Below are 19,378 nucleotides of genomic sequence, written 5' to 3' on the forward strand. Positions count from 1 at the left end.
GGTCTAAACTATCTGATGGTACAGCTATCCTAATATATCCTGTTTGCTTCCACGCTGCTTGATGCTGACACAAGCAAACGCTAAACCTGCTAACCTGTAGCGCATCTGGGCAGCCTTATGCTTGTAATTTCATTTCCTTTGCTTCCCATTCCACGCGGGCTCTGTGCTTGAAAAAATCTAAGCTGCCCTTTCCATAAGGATCCACTAATGCATGTCCCTCCTGACATGTTGGTTGACAGATCCAACTATTGAGGTGGTCAGTCCCATGCAGGACATTACCGTTGATGAAGATGGCACAGCAGAGCTCATATGCCAGTACTCTAGGCCAGTGCAAGCCACATGGAAGAAAAATGATCAGGAAGTTTCCGCAGATGGGCAACGAGTCATTATCGAGCAGGACTGGAATGTAGCCAAGCTAAAAATTAAACCTGCCCTTCCAGAAGACAGTGGCATCTATTCTTGTGAAGCTGGAAACACCAAAGTTGTGGCTATGCTTGATGTTCAAGGTGAGGTCTTCCAGCACAAAAGGAAGACTACCATGGGGACCAAATAGCGACCAAGTGGCAAATCACAGCCGCATCTGACAATAAGTGGCAAATCGTTACCTATTCATTTGGTGTTCATTCCAATATCAATAATAATGAGAACCATGTTTGGTGTTAACATGAGTTGAATGTGAAAATGTACAAAATTCAGTTGGAAACTAGTTCAATTTAATGCCCACTTTTGGTTCCAAACGCGTATATAGATAATCATGCTTGCTCTCCAATGAACTGAATTTGGTAGTAGCACTAATCAAATGGGATATGTTCTGCTGAATTATTGTCATACTGCAGATGTGGCGTTCTTGGACTTGAAAAATAATAGTACTTATATAGCGCTTTTCACATACAAAGTGCCTTAAAAAACGAACTAAAGGATAAAATGGCATTGTATTTTTTATTTCCAGTTAATCTAATCTACAGCTCGCCTTTCTTGAGTTTTATATCTATTTAAAATAATGATAACTTGTAAAGCCTCTTGTAATTTGAAATTAGATATTGTAAGTGTCCCTGGGAGACAAAAAGTGGAAAAACAAGAGAAATATTCTTTTATATGTAGTTAAGTGTCTGTGATAGAAAAGATGAAGAGAGCAGCTTGATTCTTAGGTTTACAGAAAACAGTGTTTCAAGGTTTGTTGTATCCTGTTCTTAAATTTTTTCCCACCAAAGACTTAACTCTTGTTTCCAATGAAGTTAATGAGAGTTTTGCCATTGATTTTAATAGCATGAGGATGTGGCCCCATATGTAACCTTTATTGATTTAATCAACAGAGCTTTGTTTATAGATGTCTTGGACTCAGTTGCTCGGAGTCTGCATTCAAGAGTCACTATTTTCTGTCTCTCTCTTAGGTACTTGTATTGCCCCCGTTACTGTGCTATGCAAGTGCCCCACACTCTTTATTTATTTTCAATTTAGGACAGAGTGGAAATGAATATATTTCAAAAAATAATTGTCCAAACATCACAGGGATGATTTTCAAAAAGGCCTAGGAGATTTAGTAGCACAAGGCCCATTGGCCTTAAATGAGAGTTGTGACGCTGTAACCCGTAGGCATTTTTGAAAATCTTCCTCCACAGGTTTCTGAGACCAATCTAGCATTTGGTGTCCCACGTAAGGTGAAAGACACCTGATCTCAGTCTTAGACTTGATGGTGTATAAGATACTTCAAAGAAAACTACCATACGTTTGCCAGTATTAACGGATTGAGGGAGTTGACGCGCAGCTGCTCCATGTAAGGAACTCTCCTTGACTTCAGTGGGACACCTACATGGAGCAACTACAGAACGAGGCCCAGAGCCTGCCATTTAAAACGGGACCGCCTTTAAAGCACCGAAATATCCAAGTGATCAAAGCAAACAACAGTAGAGCATAGCGGATATAATGTTTTAATAACTAGTTTTCTGCTATTTGCATATGGAATTCTTGTTTTCAATTACCGGATGATTAGAAATAATATTGTTTCTTATCTGGTTTCTGAACTGTGGGATTGTGGTCAGTTAAAAAGCCAATTTATTATTTATTATAATGCTCTGCACTTTGATAGCTCCTTCCTCTTAGGGTCTAAAAGCACTTACCAAGTATTAATGAATTTAGTCTTAAAACGCTCCAGGGGGGCAGGGATCTGTAAGTATCAACATTCTACTTATGAGGAAAGTGGCGCACAGAGAAATTAAATGACGCGGATACCTACACACAGGAATGCAGTCATGCCTCTGACTCCTGTCATTTGCCCTAGACACAAGACCGTTGTTCTCTTTAAACATTCAAGTTGGAAAATTCTGGAACCTCAGAAAAACTGATTTGGCTTTGCTAGAGAATAAATAGTTCAGTATCAATTTTCTAAGTGACAAGCAATTGCACACGGGTTACAATGATTGATGTGGTTACTAAACAGGATTGATTGGCCCATTATTCTGGTGCTGTATTAGAACACTGATCATGAGGACCATGGTATATAACTCAGGTGAGCGTTGTGGGTTTCTGTTTCTAAACTAGCTCAGTGTACATAAACTTGTACAGTAGTGTGTGCCTAATGTGTCTATGCAATTAACCTGGCTGTGCACACAAATTGGGGATATGTACATCAAACTGGTTAGTTGTGTACAACTATCAGTTGGTGCACGCACTTGCAGTAATTGTGTGCAAATGGGTCATACACATCTATGAACATTTTTGCACACACAATGGCCCCGACCCCCGACACTCAGATTAGAAAATCAGGTCCTGGACATCTGTCAGAAGAATTTGGTAATAATTAGAAAGTTACTACTAAAAAAGTGTTACCGATGCAATAAATTGTAATTTTGCAAATGGCTTTTAGTAGTATAATTTGCAAAATCCCTTGTTGACTTAGATTACAAATATCATTGCATTGACCAACAGTAGTCTGCTGCTGGGATAAGGACATGTTTTGTATAAAAGGTGGTAAGATTTTAAGGTGAGCTCCCTATCGGTTTCAAATCTCTCCAGCTATGATGTTAATTATACATATGGAGGAGGTTGGCAAGAAAAGATTCCTGTTGTACGCAAAAGGAAACTGGTTATACCCTATATTCTTGAACTGTAGATGGCTTTTTGTATTCGTTTCCATTGAACAATTACCCCAGTTCATATGAACAATATGATTTCATCCTTCATTTATAAAGATATAGGTCAAGTTATTGGATAAATGTTGAATTAAGCCAGAAGGAAACACCGTGTTAGAGTTATTTTACTACTTGTTAAACCACATTACTGTTGTGGATGTATTTTAAACATAATGCTGTGTTAGGATGCCATTGACATTTAAAAGGAGAAACCACAAGTTAACTTTCCACATATGGTGCTCTCATATCAGCTTCCAGGTGATGGAAATTACATAGTGTGCTTTAAGGCTCACTACTACTCAGAAGTGCGTAAGCAAAATAGTTAATGTTTTTAATCATTTTCCTTTTCCATTAGCCAAGAACAGTATTGTCAAGGGTTTGGAGAATGTGGAAGCCATGGAAGGTGGTGAAGCCCTGTTTGAGTGCTACCTTTTCAAACCAGAGTGCTACAATTACAACTGGCTGATTGATGATGAGCCTGTCAAAACCACAGAAAACATTGAGATGGTTTACTTTGAAAATGGACGCAGGCATATTCTCCTCTTGAAGAACCTCACTCCCCAGGACAACTGCAGGGTGACTTTCCTGTGTAGTGACGCAATGACATCTGCGTTCCTGACTGTGAAAGGTAATAATGACAAACCTGTTCTTGGAGTGCTAGCTTTCCGGTTTGAAAGGCTGGACAACCCAGAAAAATATTTGTTGAGTGCCAGAGCTGGATAGTTCATGAGTAGCGTAGGTCATGGGCTCCCTGCATTACTTCTGCTTCACACAGAGAAATCTTTTATTTTATACTTTACTACTTATGTTTCGTGTGACAAACACTTACGGGTAGGAAGTGACATATGCCACATCTCATATAATGCTTATAAATTGTGCAAATTACCTAGAAACAAGCAACATTCATACAGAGAGTGAGTATTCTAATGGATCAGATATAGATATTTCAAGGGTTCACAGGTTACAATTTACATCATGATCATCATCATTATTATTGTTGATTACTTTAGTTCCTAGAGGCCCCAAACAGTTAAGCAAAGCACAGACATAGAATAAAAAGCAGACACTGCCCCAAAGAGCTTTGAATCTATCAGCATACCAAGTCAACAAAGGGTGTATTAAACAAACCAATGAGGATGGCAACAAGGTAAACAGTGAGACAGTCCTGATTAGGTTAAGTAGTAGGGTTGTCAACCCTCCAAGTTTGGCCTGGAGTCTCCCGGAATTGGCATCGATCTCCCCATTACTATTGAAAGCAATCCGGGAGACTTTAATAGGATATTTTAAGAAAATGACATTATGTCATGTTGGGGAAAAAAATCTCCCGGAATAGCTTCGGTCAGAGTTGGCAACCCTATTAAGTAGAAATAGCAGTAGACCACACAGCCTAGCCATTGCTGACTGATTTGCAAGCATCATGGCAAAGGTGAGTATACTTTGCGCAACTTCTGTTGGCTGTGGAATTTCTTTCTGTTACTCAGCAGAGATGAATCCTTCTCAAACATGCTTTATCAGTTTCTCTGTGGTCTGACTATCCATCGCTTGTCTTCCCATATTTTAGGACTTGCTTGTACATTCACTCATTATACATCTTGATTGATGTGGCCCAACCAGAATAACATCTATTCTTGTATGCTTTCCAGTGTGCTATTTTCCTGAACTGCACCTGAACGCCTCTTACCATATTATACTCATGAGCTTTGCAAAGCATTCTTGCTATGAGGAAATGCTTCCGTTTTTCAATCGGACACAGGATCTCACAGCCATGCAACATAATGAAATCATAGTTGCAGGATGTTGGGGTTTTTAGCTTCAGTTTTCTGCTTGCCCAATCTTGTTGAATCAGTTACATGCATCTACTGCTAATTATTAAACCAAATTCAGCCCTGGTATAAACAGATGCAACTCCATTGAAACCAATGTCATTGCCCATGATTGCACTAGGAATAAATGTGGCTCCTTTATGTATTTATTTCATGGACTACCTCTCCAACTATGCTAATTGGGGTGCCCAGGTATGTGAATTCCTTTGTGCTGTCAAACAATCCGTCCCCTCTTGAATTCCATTGTACAGCTAGTCTGATCTTCATCTTCCCTGCATTGATCTGTAACCTCTGTGAATGCTGCTTGTCCCTCTTGAGTCTTGGAAACCAGTGCAGGGCTATGTACAAACTCAATCAGCTGTTTGCCTTCCCTGAGAATTCCTAATTTGTTCTCCCCTTTAGTCCTTACCTACCTACTTCAATTCAATGCCAGAGAGAAGATAATGTGTGGCAAATACATTCTTGTCTCTCTCTAGATTTTATGTCAGAAAACAACCTTACTTTGGTGAGCTGGCTTTAAAAGGTGCCACTATCAAATGCCTATTATGATAATGGCACAAACTCACTTTCCCATGGGCTGTCTGAGGAAACTGATGAGGATAACATGGCAAGTCAAGGTTCCAGATACTGAGGTTCTCATACGGGCCGGCATTCCAAGCATCCCTATTCCGTTGATGAAATCACAGGTGAGATGGGCAGGCCATGTCACCAGAATGTCAGATTTAGTGACTGCCAGAGAAGAACTTTTACGGCAAGCTAAAGGAGGGAAAGTGCTCGCAGGGAGGCCAGAAGAAACATTTCAAAGACTCCCTCAAGTTATCCTTGGAGTGTTTCAACAATGACCCTGAGTTTTGGGAAGATCTCCTTCATGGTAGTTCTATTTGGCGAAACCTCATCCATACTGGAGCTATAGTCTGTGAGTGGAGGAGAACTGCTGAGGCAGAGCAGAAGTACCAACAGCGTAAATTTCGTAACAGCAGCATGTCCGCTGTTAATCAAGCAACCCATAGTAGCATCTCTTGTTCAATGTGCCACAGACAGTTCAAAGCTCAGAATGGCCTGATCAGCTACTCACGGGTTCACAGAAACTAAACCAACCCGTGATGTCATGGTCATCTTCTAACTAGAAGGATGAACAACAATGGTAATTGCTCTGAGATTTTCAGTGGAGATTGGCCCAGATCCTAAACGTCCGAGAATTTCAGAAGAGTTTGAACCCACATCTGACATTTATGGCTGACCTGTTTCCTATAATAAGCCAAAGCACAAGCCACCCTTTCACTCTGAGGATCTGGTCAATCTCTACTTTACTGAGTTTGAACTTTTAATATAATTTAATTTAATTTTGTTTTCTTTCCTTCTAACAATCTAAACTATGGTTATTTCATCATACTCTTTTTAAAATTTCTTTTATGTTACATTTTAAAAAATTCTTTATCAGGTGCAGTATGGCTTAGTATGTTACAATCACAGCTGATAAGATAACTGAGTTACAGTGTAAAGATGCACTGCAATTTAACTCATGACACTTTGACAGCTGGGTTTCCTCTCTTGGTGAAGTTTGCTGTGCCTACTTAATCATCAGTATAAATCCCATCTATTGACAGTCTTTTAGCATCAATACTTCTGTGGCACCATTAGAAAATGCTTCCAGGAGGGCATGAGTACAGGCTGAAGAATTATTTGGGACTGCCTTGTCTACTGCTAGTCAACATCGTAAGGTGTTTGGAAAAAGTGGTTAAATTCTGACAATGTTATGTCAAACTTACATGTAATGAGAACTTTATTCTTACATAATATATATTAAATAAAACCTGGCTTATGTATTTGAGTGATTGCATCGCCTCATGGCATTGACGAACATGCTGCTTCTTGGTTAAATGTAACCACACAGGTTGCAAACATGTTGGATATGTCTCTCCATCTTCGTCTTTCAGTTGCCAGTTGTAAGTATACTATGTCTTTTAGCCTTCCTTATAGTTCAGCTACTGGAAGCTCAATGCAATTCTCGATTCATCAGAGTTTTCCACTGGCCTTTCATCTTGTTTCTTTCTCTTATCCATTTATGTGCTTTCCTATTTTTCCATGTAAGCCATGCATACCTCTTCTCATGCTTCACATTCCAGCTTGCTCTCCAAACCTTCTTGTTGAAGTGTTTGTTAATTATCAGCTCATGGGTTGGTGGTTACCCCAGTGTTAAAAATCTAATTTTTAAATAGAGGTGGAACTTTTTCTTCTATCTTTCAAAGGTTTCCCACAGTTTTGTTTCCCTCCAGTCTATCTTCTTGGTGAGGAATAGCATCCCTCACCTGGACTGGGTAGCTATACTCGCCCACAGCTCCTAATTCTTTTCTGTCTGTGGTGATCTTAGCTTCTTTTCTATTGTGATGGAATAGTATGTTTTCTGTAAACTTATCAGTGCACTTTCCATGCATTTCCGTCATTTCCCCCATCTGCTTCTCCCGCAGACAGAAATTAATCACGTTCCTTATACAGGATGTAGAGTTAAAATAATGTTTTGGGAACTCGGGGCTCAGATAAATCTTTAATCTTCACGACATGCACAAAATATCAGTTTTTTGTTGGCGGGAAATGGATTCACAGTCACAGTTTGCACAGTTGTACAAAGTACCTATCTCAATCTCACTCGTCCAACCAAATAATTTCAACTAGCTAGAAAGAGGAGCATATTCATTTATCTACGCAACATTTCTTTATAATTCTTAGGAGCATAAGTGCACCTGGCGGGTTACACTCTCATAATCTCCATTTCACATCTGGACATCTTGTGTCTCACAATGTTATGTGCCAAAGGGCATGTTCCATGAAAAAAACTGAACATCTGATCCAGAGCAAACCCTAATTCCTGTTAAAAGAACAGGAGTCCTTGTGGCACCTTAGAGACTAACAAATGTATTTGAGCATAAGCTTTCGTGGGCTACAGCCCACTTCATCAGATGCATAGAATGGAACATATAGTAAGAAGATATAAATACATACAGAGAACATGAAAAGGTGGAAGTTGCCATACTAACTCTAAGAGGCTAATTAATTAAGTTGAGCTATTATCAGCAGGAGAAAAAAAACTTTTGTAGTGATAATCAAGATGGCCCATTTCAGACAGTTGACAAGAAGGTGTGAGGATACTGAACATGGGGAAATAGATTCAATTTGTGTAATGACTCAGCCACTCTCAGTCTCTATTCAAGCCCAAGTTAATGGTGTCTAGTTTGCAAATTAATTCCAGTTCAGCAGTTTCTCGTTGGAGTCTGTTTTTTAAGCTTTTCTCTTGCAAAATTGCCACCTTTAAGTCTGTTACTGAGTGGAATTAATTTGCAAACGGCTGGGTCGTTACACAAGTGAGAAAAGTGCTTTTGAAGTTCTTGGCTAAAACTTGGGAAAAGGACCATTGTAATCAATAAAGGCCCCTCTCCTGAAACCTGTTGGCACAGTTGGACTCTACTTGTGCAGAACCACTTTAAAGTCACTGGGGCTCCGTCCTGGTGCTAAAGGGATCCACCTACACATGAGAATGCAGAATCAGGGCTAACGCGGGACAAAAACAGGAGGCTACAGCACACAGATCTGAAGGAGCTTTCCTGATTGTTTTGGCAGTTCAGCTTCTAAGATTTCTGCCACCTCTAACCAGTTTGCATAACCTAGACCGCAGAAAACCCATCAGGCTCTTCTGCCAGCCCATAAGGTCTAGCTGTCGAAAGATTCATCAAGAACATTAAGTATAAATCTTGACACTTAATCTTTGCTTCAGTATCTTGGGGTTTGATTACATATTTTTAACTGCAGGATGGTGCCTGGAAATTTTGCAGCCTTTGGTTGACACTGAAGTCACTGCTGGGGACCGAGCTACCCTTAGCTGTGTTTTAAGTGAAGCAGTGCCAGTCAGCGAAGTCGCCTGGTATATTAATGACATGGATATCCAACCAGACGAGAACTGGGAAATGCAGGCAGATGGAGCCACCTACAAACTGATCCTGAAGAAAGCCCAACCACATCATGCTGGAGAGGTGACTTTTGCTGCAAGGGATGCAATTGCATCAGCCACGTTATCTGTAATAGGTAGGTTCATCCAGTGAATGTTTCTGCCATTTCTAGCCATTGGCACTTGCACCATGGAGGGCAGGAGAAGAGGCAATGGGTTAAAACTACAGCAGAGCAGATTTAGATTAAATCTCAGGAAAAACTTCCTAACTGTAAGAACAGTAGGACAATGGACCAGATTCCTAGAGAGGTTGTGGATGCTCCTTCACTGGAGGTTTTCAAAAGGAGGCTGGAGATCCATCCGTCTTGGTTGGTTTTTAGACAACAAATCCTGCAGCTTGGCAGGGGGTTAAAGTAGATGACCCTTTTGGTCCCTTCTAACCCTATGATTCTATGCTTCTCAGCCTACAGGATTGAGCTCTGTCACTCTGATTTTCTTACATCTGTGCTGTTTTCTGTTTCTCCTTCCCACAGGCACACACACCAGCTTTCTCAGGTTTGATAAATTGCTGCTGTGCTAGTCTGGTCTGACTGTCTCATGAAATGAAAATTAAACCAACTAGTGATGAGATCTTCTTTTCAGTGTTACCTTAGCTGAAATCCACCATTTTGTAACCTACCATTCTTCCGTAAAGTACTAACTAGAACTGTACATACTTGTGGAGAAACCAATTTTCTGAGCAAGTTCTCGCTATCTTTATTTAAAATAATACTCTGCCAACATACCAGCCTTAGGGAAAATTGAATTACAGTCAGTGAGGAAACCGCAAAATCAAGGAAAATATTCAGTTTGGTTCTGAAGACTTTCGGAAATGGTAGGCAAATTGGAAAAGTCAGTTTCAGGCCAGCAAATATGTGTGGGTCCCCTTTATAACCTTTAACCCAGTGGTTAGGGCACTTGTGATGGACTGAGGTTTGAATCCCTGCTCTGAATCACAGGGAGAGAAGATTGGAAGCCACGTCTCCTACCTCTTAGGTGAATGCAGGGTATAGTCATCCTCACATTCTCGCTCTGACCCAATGACTATGTAAGTGTTTATATGAAGTGGAACAGTTTCAACAAGAGAGATTGAGAGCAGCCATACCCCAGAATAGTCTATAGCCAGGCTGTTCACCTGGGAGGAGGTGACCTGCTCCAGAGTGGGGATTCAAGCTTGGGTCTCCCTCATCTTAGGCATGCGACCTAACCGCTAGGCTAAGGACAGATTCAGACACAGAGTTTGCTGGTCAGGAAAACCTTTTTCCCAAATGGTATTAATTAGGTCCATAGATTACGGTGCAGCACAGCTCTGCAGAAAGTTGTCAATTGTGCGAAGATGTGTCTGATTTTCATCGGCACAACGCAGCTCCGATTCATGGTGAGAAAGATACTGAATGTGCACTTAGATTTCTCCTGATTGCTTATAATGAGGGCTTATTTGTAATCTCACTAAAAAGCGACAGCACTTAGTTTATACATCATTGGAACTCTGTTGTTCCCTCAGCCCTCCCCGATCCCCCTGAAGATCCAGAGATCTTAAGTAAGAGCAGTCGCTCGGTAACTCTGTCCTGGTTCACACCGCTGAGCAATGGTGGCTGTGGCATCTTAGGCTACAATGTCGAGAGGAAAACACCTGGCAGTGGCTGGCAGCAATGCAACAAGGAACTTATTCAAAACACGGAGTTTGTTGTGGACAATCTCTCACCAGGCGAACCCTACAGGTTCCGCATTTCAGCTGTAAACAAAGTTGGTGCTGGTGAACCAGTGCATTTACCTCAAACTGTGCAGCTAGGTGAGAATTAGAGAAGTCCCATAATGCACTGAGAGCTGTTATAGGCCTGTATTTCACATGGCATGTCTGCTTAGGGTGACCAGCTGTCCCGATTTTATAGGGAGAGTCCTGATTTTTGGGCCGTTTTCTTGCATAGGCTCCTATTATCCCCCACCCCCATCCTGATTTTTCACATTCACTGACTGGTCACCCTATGTCTGCATCACACATTCACAGGGCCGCCCAGAAGATTCAGGGGGCTGGGGCAAAGCAATTTTGGGGGGCCCTCCCATAAAAAAAAGTTTCAATACTATAGAATACTATATTCTCGTGGGGGTCCCTGTGGGGCCTGGAGCAAATTGCCCCACTTGCCTCCCCCCCCCGGGCGGCCCTGCACATTCAAGGGACCTCACGTGAGAGCGAAGCGTCCACACTATAGCATAGTTCGGTGCTTCTGAGTCTTGGAGAGAACGTTGGTAAATTATTTTGGGCAGAAGCAAAGCGAAACCTGCTATATTGTTTATCTACTTGACATCTTTCTCTCCATAACGCAGCACTCAGTCTCATGGCTTGCAATGCATCTCCGAGTTTTGTCTGATCAACATAAGATTCTTTTCTCGTGGAGACCAGACGTAATGACTGAGGCAGGGCATGCTGGAATGGCTATGTTACTGTGGCTGATGGCAAGCGAGAATTTTATTGCGCATGCAAGGGAGAGACAGTGTTTCCTTCTTAAAATGCCTCTTTCTCTCTCTCTCTCTGATATTTGTATATCTCTTGTAATTTAACACCTTAACAATGTACCTGCGGGTACCAATTCACAGTTGCTTCAGTGACTATTTGTGAAACCCCAGTGGTCATGGAGAGAGAGGGAGCCATCATTTCAGTTACCTCTAAGTTGTTTTCTTGTAAAGCCTCTCTCTACATTCTATTGCAATGGTGCCTGTGTGCTTTGTATAGTTTCTTCTTATCTTTTTTGAAAACCCCTGGTAAGTTAAATTCCTAAGAGGGGGAAAAGAACATTTAAAAAACATATTTGCCCATGTTTCTTTCTTCGGTCAAGTCTGGCTGAACTCGGGTGCATTTTAAATACTGGTGCCATGCAGCTGTCATGTTATTAGAAGGTCATCTATCAAAGTGATGAACACAACAAGACATTTTCTCACGATTTAAGAGCTGCTGGCTCAGTCATTAGTAACAAGAGTGAAGGTTTCATCATGTTTTTCAAAACCTGAGATGGAGGCAACTTTCAAAATCTTTTTTCTATGTTGGATCTTTTCTTCAAAAGTTGAAGGGAGCGCCATTTCAGCTGGCTCTACGCTTCTAATTTATGCTTCGAGCGTATAGGAATTGTAAAGCTACTATGGGCTAGGTCTTGGTGGGGTGTATGAGACTGTGTGAGACACTTGGTTATGACTAAGGCTAAGATTTTGTCATGGATGTTTTTAGTAAAAGTCACAGATAGGTAGCGGGCAATAAAGAAAAATTCATGGAAGCCCATGACCTGCCCGTGACTTTTATTAAAAATATCTGTGACAAACTGGGGAGCTCATCTTCAGGGTCCCCACACCACCTGCAGTGGCCCAGAACTCCCAGGGGCCCCCACAGCTCCTGGCCACCGTAGGCAGCCGGGGGGCCCTGCAGCTCCCAGCTGCCGCAGGCTGAAGTCACAGAGGTCTCTGGAAGTCACTGATTCAGTGACTTCCGCGACCTTCGTGACAAAATTGTAGCCTGAGTGATGACCTATAAGCACAGAAACATAAGGGGAAAGCGCAATGGCTTCTGAATGTAGCTGTAAACTAATGCGATCTAATCTTCTTGGAGAGCTTTAGAAGTTGGAAACTCTAAATTACAGCAGTTTTTCCATTTTACCTTCCAATGATTGGCTGCAACAGTTGAACAAAAATTTTAAAACGCCAACATTCAAAGCTTGGATGCTTCACAGACTCTAATTCCCCCCCCCCCCACCTTCATTGATTTTAATGCCCTAATTTTTATAATTGCAGAGCCTCCATTTACAGTCACTCATCCCTTAGTAGGCAAGTCGGTCTTGGAAGGGGAGGTGGCTGTCCTGGAGTGTGAATTTTCAAGAGAGACCCAAGAGGCAATCTGGGTCAAAGGAAAAGAACAACTACAGCCTGGAGGAAGATATGAAATAAAGTCTGATGGCAAAAAGCAGATGCTCATTATTCATGCATTTAAACCTGAAGATCAAGGATTGTACACCTGCATGATCTCTCCTGATACCAGATCCTCTGCTCTTCTGTCTCTTGAAGGTACAAAAAGTGTGTATCTGAGAGTTTTTATTAGTTCTAATTAAGGATACTCAATAGCCTCTCCATTGTTAAGATTGGAATTCAGTTTTCATTATAAGCTCAATATTTTTCCTCCTGCTAAATCCACAAGCAAAGACATATCAGCCTCAAAATTAGGACATCATGTCTGTTGTCGAGGTAGAATTTGTCTATGGGTTTTGAAATGATCAGACAAGAATTTCCTTATCAATGATACATTTAAAAATGGACACATTCACCAGAGTCCAAAACTTTTTTGCCACTTTATAGCTAAGAATAAAACCAAAACACACACAAAAACAGAAGTGAGACATTTTAGTTCACTGGAGTCATATAGCCACATCCTAGTGCTCAAGACTGTTGATTAAACTCTAATTGTAGGTCATTAAGATTTTAAATTGTGATGTCCAAGTGTCTCATTGGCTCCCACAGGCGTAAAAAGGGTCACCAGATGTCCGCTGAAGACCTACTGGTAAGCTTTCATTTAAAGGAGGAAAATAAGTCTCTAGCTCTTTTCGAGCTTAATTGGACAAGCTGTAGGTAAATTAAAACACAGTAAGAAAAATGGTGTTCACCACATTAGAAGATTCCTCAAATGCTTTTTTGCCACATCCTCACTTGAGACCAAGGATGGTGGGAAAGAATTAAAATTGAGTTTATTGGATTCCTCAAGAGGGAGGGAAATCAAAGTCAAAGCAGGGTAAGTGTATTTATTCCCTACACAAGAGGCAACCATATGCTTTCATTCTGAATTACTTTCCTGTTAGAAAAAATGGTGAGAGAGAGCAAAAGAAAAGTCTCAGTGAGAGAGCACAGGACATGGATCTCCTCTAAGACAGGCTGCTGCAACTCTGAGGCAGAGAGGCAGCATTCTTAAAAATTAAAAAATTCTTACATTGCAATTTAGACTTTTCCCATTCGGTGCCAGGGCACCTCTTAAAAAAATGCTACACTTTCCTAATGGCATTAGTCAAGTTGAAAATACATAATGTAGATAAAAAATAGTGTTTACAAAACCGTTTGTACTGGAAAATATTTTTCTGCACCCCCAGACAAATGCATTAAGTGGAGACAGGTGAAGAATATGTGACTTCCTCTCAAATTCTCCAATGAGAATCAGTGTGTTGTTACAATACATGTTTTCACTGATCTTCTGCAGGTTGATCCGGGATGTAACATAAAACAAACGTAAGGAAGTACTTTTTCCTCACAACACACACAGTCAGCCTGTGGAGCACATTGCCAGGGGATGTTGTGAGGGCCAAAAATATAATGGGGTTCAAAAAAGAATTAGATAAGTTCATAGAAGATAGGTCCATCAATGGCTATTAGCCAGGTTGATCAGGCACACAACCCCATGCTGTGGGTGTTCCTAAATCTCTGACTGCCGGAAGCTGGGACTGGACAACAGGGGATGTATCATTGATAAACTGTCCCATTCTGTTCATTCTCTCTAAGCATCTGGCACTGGTCATTGGTGAAAGACAGGATACTGGGCTATATGGACCATTGGTCTGACCCAGTATGGCCATTCTGATGTTCTTATTACCGCCTATGGCTTTCACTGCAGGTCCTGTGGGGCACTGTTTCCATGGGGTATATTCAGCAGAAAGCTAGACAGCTTTCAGTTTCAGAAAGTGACTGCATATAAGAAGCTGGGTTAGACATTTGCACAGACAAACAAAGGCAGGATTTGGCCCATCACTTTTCTGCATGGGGGGAGAGGGGGAATTTGTTCAAAGCTTGGCCATGTTTTCTTTCTAACATAGATGATTTTTGCTTTATGGCTAAAATGCAGTGGTTAATTTTAATTTCAGTGATATTTTACTGCCTGGATTTGGAGTAACATTTTCATGTGATTTCTCTTGCGTTATTCACATGCTTCTTCTTACTGTCTTACTAACTGAATCCCAATTAGTTCCCACAGTGGCACTGCCAAAAGAGGTAGCCCAGGAAGCACATGACGTGATTCAACTTGAAGAGATGGTGGATGGACAGCTCCAGCCCAGCTTGCCGCCCGAAGCTGCTCAGGAGGGGGACCTTCACCTGCTCTGGGAGGCTATTGCCAAGAAGCGAAGAATGAGCAGGGAGCCAACCCTGGATTCCATCAGTGAAGTGCCAGAAGAGGATGATAAACTTCATAAGCTGAAGAAGGAAGAAGCGGAGTCTCATTATTACTCAGAAGAATACTCCACCTGTGATGAGCTGACTAAAACTGGAGAAGCAGACTTCTCTTTCACGAGCTCAGATGATGAGTCTAGGGCTGGGACGCCTTCACTAGTTAACTACCTTAAAAAGGCCGGAAAATCTACTATTAGCATTGGTAGCAAGGTTCAGACAGTCTCCACCAGTAAATTCTGGAAACACTGGGAGCAATCGGGCGTCGAGACTACTGAGTCTGCTCTTCCTGCCAAGCCTGCTGAACCAGAAATCATGGAAGATTTAGATGATCCTTCCATGACCAAAGCAGCTGTGAAAATTCAGGCTGCTTTCAAAGGGTATAAAGTGAGGAAGGAGATCAAACAGCAGGAATGTCCCGTGTTTGGCGATACCTTCAAAGATTTTTGTGGTGAGCCAGGAGGCACTCTTCACCTTGAGTGTGTGGCTCTCAGCAAAACCGATATGAAGGTCCGTTGGCTGAAAGACAATGAGGAACTTTCAGATGGGCGCCACTATCACATAGACAATTACAGTGATGGAACTTGCTCCTTGATTATCACTGGCCTGGACATGAAAGACACAGGAAAATATACCTGTGAGGCATCTAATAAGTTTGGCAAGGTTTCCCAGAGTGCTAAGGTGGTGGTTGGTACCCAGGCGCCGGATGCTCTTCGTAAGCACAAGCAAGTGAAACGCCTCGCTGACAGCGAAACGGAGAGCTCTTCTGGCAGCGAACTGGACGATGCGTTCCGTAAAGCAGGAAGGAGACTTCACAAGCTCTTCAAGTCCAAGATCTCAACGGAAATGTCTGATGTGGAGGAGGAGCTCTTTGTCAGCGCGGATGAAGGGGATGTGGAGGTGGTGGATCACCAGACGTATCGCGAGGATGATCACTACATCTACATCAAGTTTGAAATCTTGGCGGAAGCAAAAACAGCAGCCGGCCGGTTCAGAGAGATGTTTGCTGCGCTGGGTATCCCAGTCGAGATTGACATCCTGGACCAAGGCCTTAAAAAAATAGAGCTTCGCATAGGGAAAGCAGCACCACCTGCTCCAGGGCAGATTCATCCCTTGGTGAAAAGAACTCCACCACCTTTACTGACTTCTGACACAGGTTAGCAAGGCATGCTAGTTTCTTATTTAATAATCATATTTAGAGCTCACTCAGAAATTATTTTTCCTCACAACAATTTTCTTTAAAATTTTGAGGGGTTGAAAACCTGAAAACAGAGATTTTTATATTTTACTAAAATTTCCATTTAGTCAAAAATCCTTTTGGCGTTGTAAAAATGTTTTGAGGGAAAATTTTTTACTCACCCTAATAACAAAACACACAATAGCATCCGTACAATGCTTTGAAGGCATCAGTTAACTAAGCAGTTCTGAGAACATTCTCAGCCTGTTTTACAGAGGGAGGGACTTGACCCAAGCTTAGAGTAGTGATGCTGCAGTGTCTGGAACAGCTATTGGAGAATAAATGAGTCCTTTTTATAAGGCAAATTCTACTGAGTAGAGTTGGGGACGGGGGTGGAAAGCGGTTTTCCCATTCCTTGAAGATTTCAAGATATCAAAACATTTTCCAGTCCTGAACGGGCGGCAAAAAGCCAAAATCTTTGAAAATTTTCATGAATTGGAAATCAGAAAAAAATCCTTTTGCGTCACTCTAAATGTTTTCTTTCAGTGATTTTGGAATGTTTTGTTTTGATAATTTCAAAACATTTGGTTTTGATTTTGACCATTTTCAATTTTTTTTTACTCTAATTAACTGGCATTTTGAAACAAAACTCCATTTAGAATTGGAAAACTAGAATTTGTCTTTTAGAAAATGTTGAAACTACACCATTCAAAACAGTTCAAACATTTTCCAAGTCATAAAAGATGTCAAAACTGACCCTTTTGCACAAAAATTTTTGGTTTTGAGGAAGTGGCGTTTGCTGGTGAAAAAAACATTTCACTGGAAAATTCCCAACCTAAGCTACTTCTTCACTGTTTATATTATGTAGGAAGGGCACCTCTCTATTATTTCAAAACGTGCCAGCCATCACTGCAAGTCCCTTCCTCTCAGACACTGCACAGAGCGTTCTTGAAACGCATCCTTACCAATTAACACAGCTGGTTGTTTCCTTTTCTCTCTTCCAACTGTACCGTATTCAGCTCCCATGTTCATAACCGAGCTTCAAAACCAAGAGGTGCAGGACGGCTACCCAGTCAGCTTTGACTGTGTTGTTGTTGGCAAACCCTTACCCACGGTGCGCTGGTTCAAGGATGGGAAAGTTATCGAAGAAGACGACCATTATATGATCAACGAGGACCAGGAAGGGTGCCACCAACTGATCATCACCGCCGTGGTCCCTACTGACATGGGTGTCTACCGCTGCCTTGCTGAAAACAACATGGGAGTTTCTTCAAGCAAGGCGGAGTTGCGGGTGGACTGTGAGTCTTGAGGAATGATTGAGAAGACCGAATGTTCTGAAACAAAATGTTTCATAATATTAATGGGGCGTGTGAGTGGTATTTGAATAAGATGCATATTTGCATGTTTGTTATAATATTATTCATAATATTAATAGGGGAGCGTGAATGGTGTTGAATAAAGATACATGTTTATTCCGGTTGATCTGAATAAGTGAATCTCATTGGCAGGAAAATGACACGTGAGAGGTAAAATCAGTTCACTTGGGTTTTTTTACTCCTTTCGTATGGGATAATTGGGGTTTTGTTCATTAAAATGTAGATGAAGGAGCTGTAAGCTTAATGATTTTGTGGGGTGTTTTTTCTCCTATTATCGTGACCCGTGTTTGAGGGAAATGCAGCTTTTGGCAATGTTGTCACCAGTGTAACTGGATTAGTGAGTTGCCAAGCACTGCACATTCATTCCCAAAGGTCGGAGAAATCTCACATGAGAAATGCACCATGGGGCCATACCCAGTGCATCGTGATCTGATCCTGGGTTCCCAGCTCCCTCTCTCTCCACGAAGGCTGTAAGCATTACAGAGACAGCACATTCACTCCTGGGGAAAAACGTGTGTGGCTTCTCTCTCTTGCAATACCCTCTGGCTGGCGCTTGCAGTAGCATTGGTGGGGCTCAAAGGGAGACACATCCAGCTGTCCTTTGTCTGGAGGGGGCATCAGGTCGAGTGGGTGGAGATGAATGAGTATTAAGAAGGGGGATCACGGAGGCTGCTGCTGCTCCCAATAAAGACATTTCAGAACCTGCAAGGACCTTTAGCTGCAACTGTTATGAACTGCAGTGGTTACAAAGTGTGGATCATGGAGATTGTCCCTTTTTCTTTTATCAGTGACCAGTACTGATTACGATACAGCAGCAGATGCAACAGAGACATCTTCGTATTACAGTGCCAAAGGATATCTCTCAAGGTAAAAGATGAATGATAGAGCTGCGGTGACTGGAAAACATGGCACAATGCTAATTTTTATTCATGAGTGTTTGATTTAGATGGGTTCAGTGGGAATCAGACAACCACGATCATTACGGTGGTAAAGCAAAGGCTATGGTAATCTGTGAATATAATTTCATGTCAGTGGTACCTGCTTACGGTGGGCTTGGTTACAGTGAAATTCTTAATTAATTCTTCAGCAGCAATTCAGCGGCAGGTCCCTCGCTCCAAGAGGGACTGAGGGACCCGCCACCGAAGAGCCGGATGTGCTGCCCCTCTCCGTTGGCTGCCCCAAGCACCTGCTTGCTGAGCTGGTGCCTGGAGCCGGCCCTGGCCGGGTGTATGTTGGCCACAACTGAGATTTTAGCCGATTGTTTTAGATGGGATTTAACGCGTGTCTGATTTTACTTTTCAGCCACATGTAGAATGGCTGGAATCCTGGGGTTCTGTTCCCTGTTTTGGCACGGATCTGCTGTGTGACCTCGGGCAGTTTCCTTAAATTCTGTGCCATAGATTCCTCATCTATGAAGTGAGGATAACGCTGCTTTCCCACCTTTGTAAAACACTTTGAGATGTACAGATAAAAAGCTTGTATTGTGAATGGGGCCGATAACACTGCCTGTTATTCAGGTTGCCCAACAATTCCCATTATAAGACCCTGTTTTCAGCTGATTATGACTTTACCAAAGTTTTATCATTTGGGCTCAAATTTTTCATCCCAAGTGTCTGCCTAGCCTGATTCTTTTTTTTTTTTTTTTTTCTAAATTGTAGCCAAATTGGTTCGGTCATTTCTGAGAATGGGGCTTGGGGAGTGGGGGTTATTTT

General features: G+C 41.8%; 1 protein-coding gene across 20 annotated transcripts in view; it reads left to right on the forward strand.

Annotated features, from left to right (window-relative positions):
• Positions 1-19,378, forward strand: part of OBSCN (obscurin, cytoskeletal calmodulin and titin-interacting RhoGEF) — a 296,265-nt gene that overhangs the window by 177,211 nt on the left and 99,676 nt on the right. For 15 of the 20 annotated variants that reach the window (XM_034759817.1, XM_034759800.1, XM_034759806.1 and 12 more), the window contains 8 exons: positions 240-506; positions 3,484-3,756; positions 8,756-9,028; positions 10,435-10,722; positions 12,708-12,986; positions 14,914-16,269; positions 17,310-17,588; positions 18,455-18,533. In XM_034759817.1, the coding sequence (XP_034615708.1) occupies positions 240-506; positions 3,484-3,756; positions 8,756-9,028; positions 10,435-10,722; positions 12,708-12,986; positions 14,914-16,269; positions 17,310-17,588; positions 18,455-18,533 (3,094 nt within the window). The remainder of the gene's footprint in view (positions 1-239; positions 507-3,483; positions 3,757-8,755; positions 9,029-10,434; positions 10,723-12,707; positions 12,987-14,913; positions 16,270-17,309; positions 17,589-18,454; positions 18,534-19,378) is intronic. The other 5 variants (XM_034759797.1, XM_034759802.1, XM_034759809.1 and 2 more) reach the window with 5 other exon arrangements.

This window comes from Trachemys scripta, chromosome 2 (assembly GCF_013100865.1).
Source record: "Trachemys scripta elegans isolate TJP31775 chromosome 2, CAS_Tse_1.0, whole genome shotgun sequence".
NCBI classification, from domain to species: Eukaryota; Metazoa; Chordata; order Testudines; family Emydidae; genus Trachemys; species Trachemys scripta.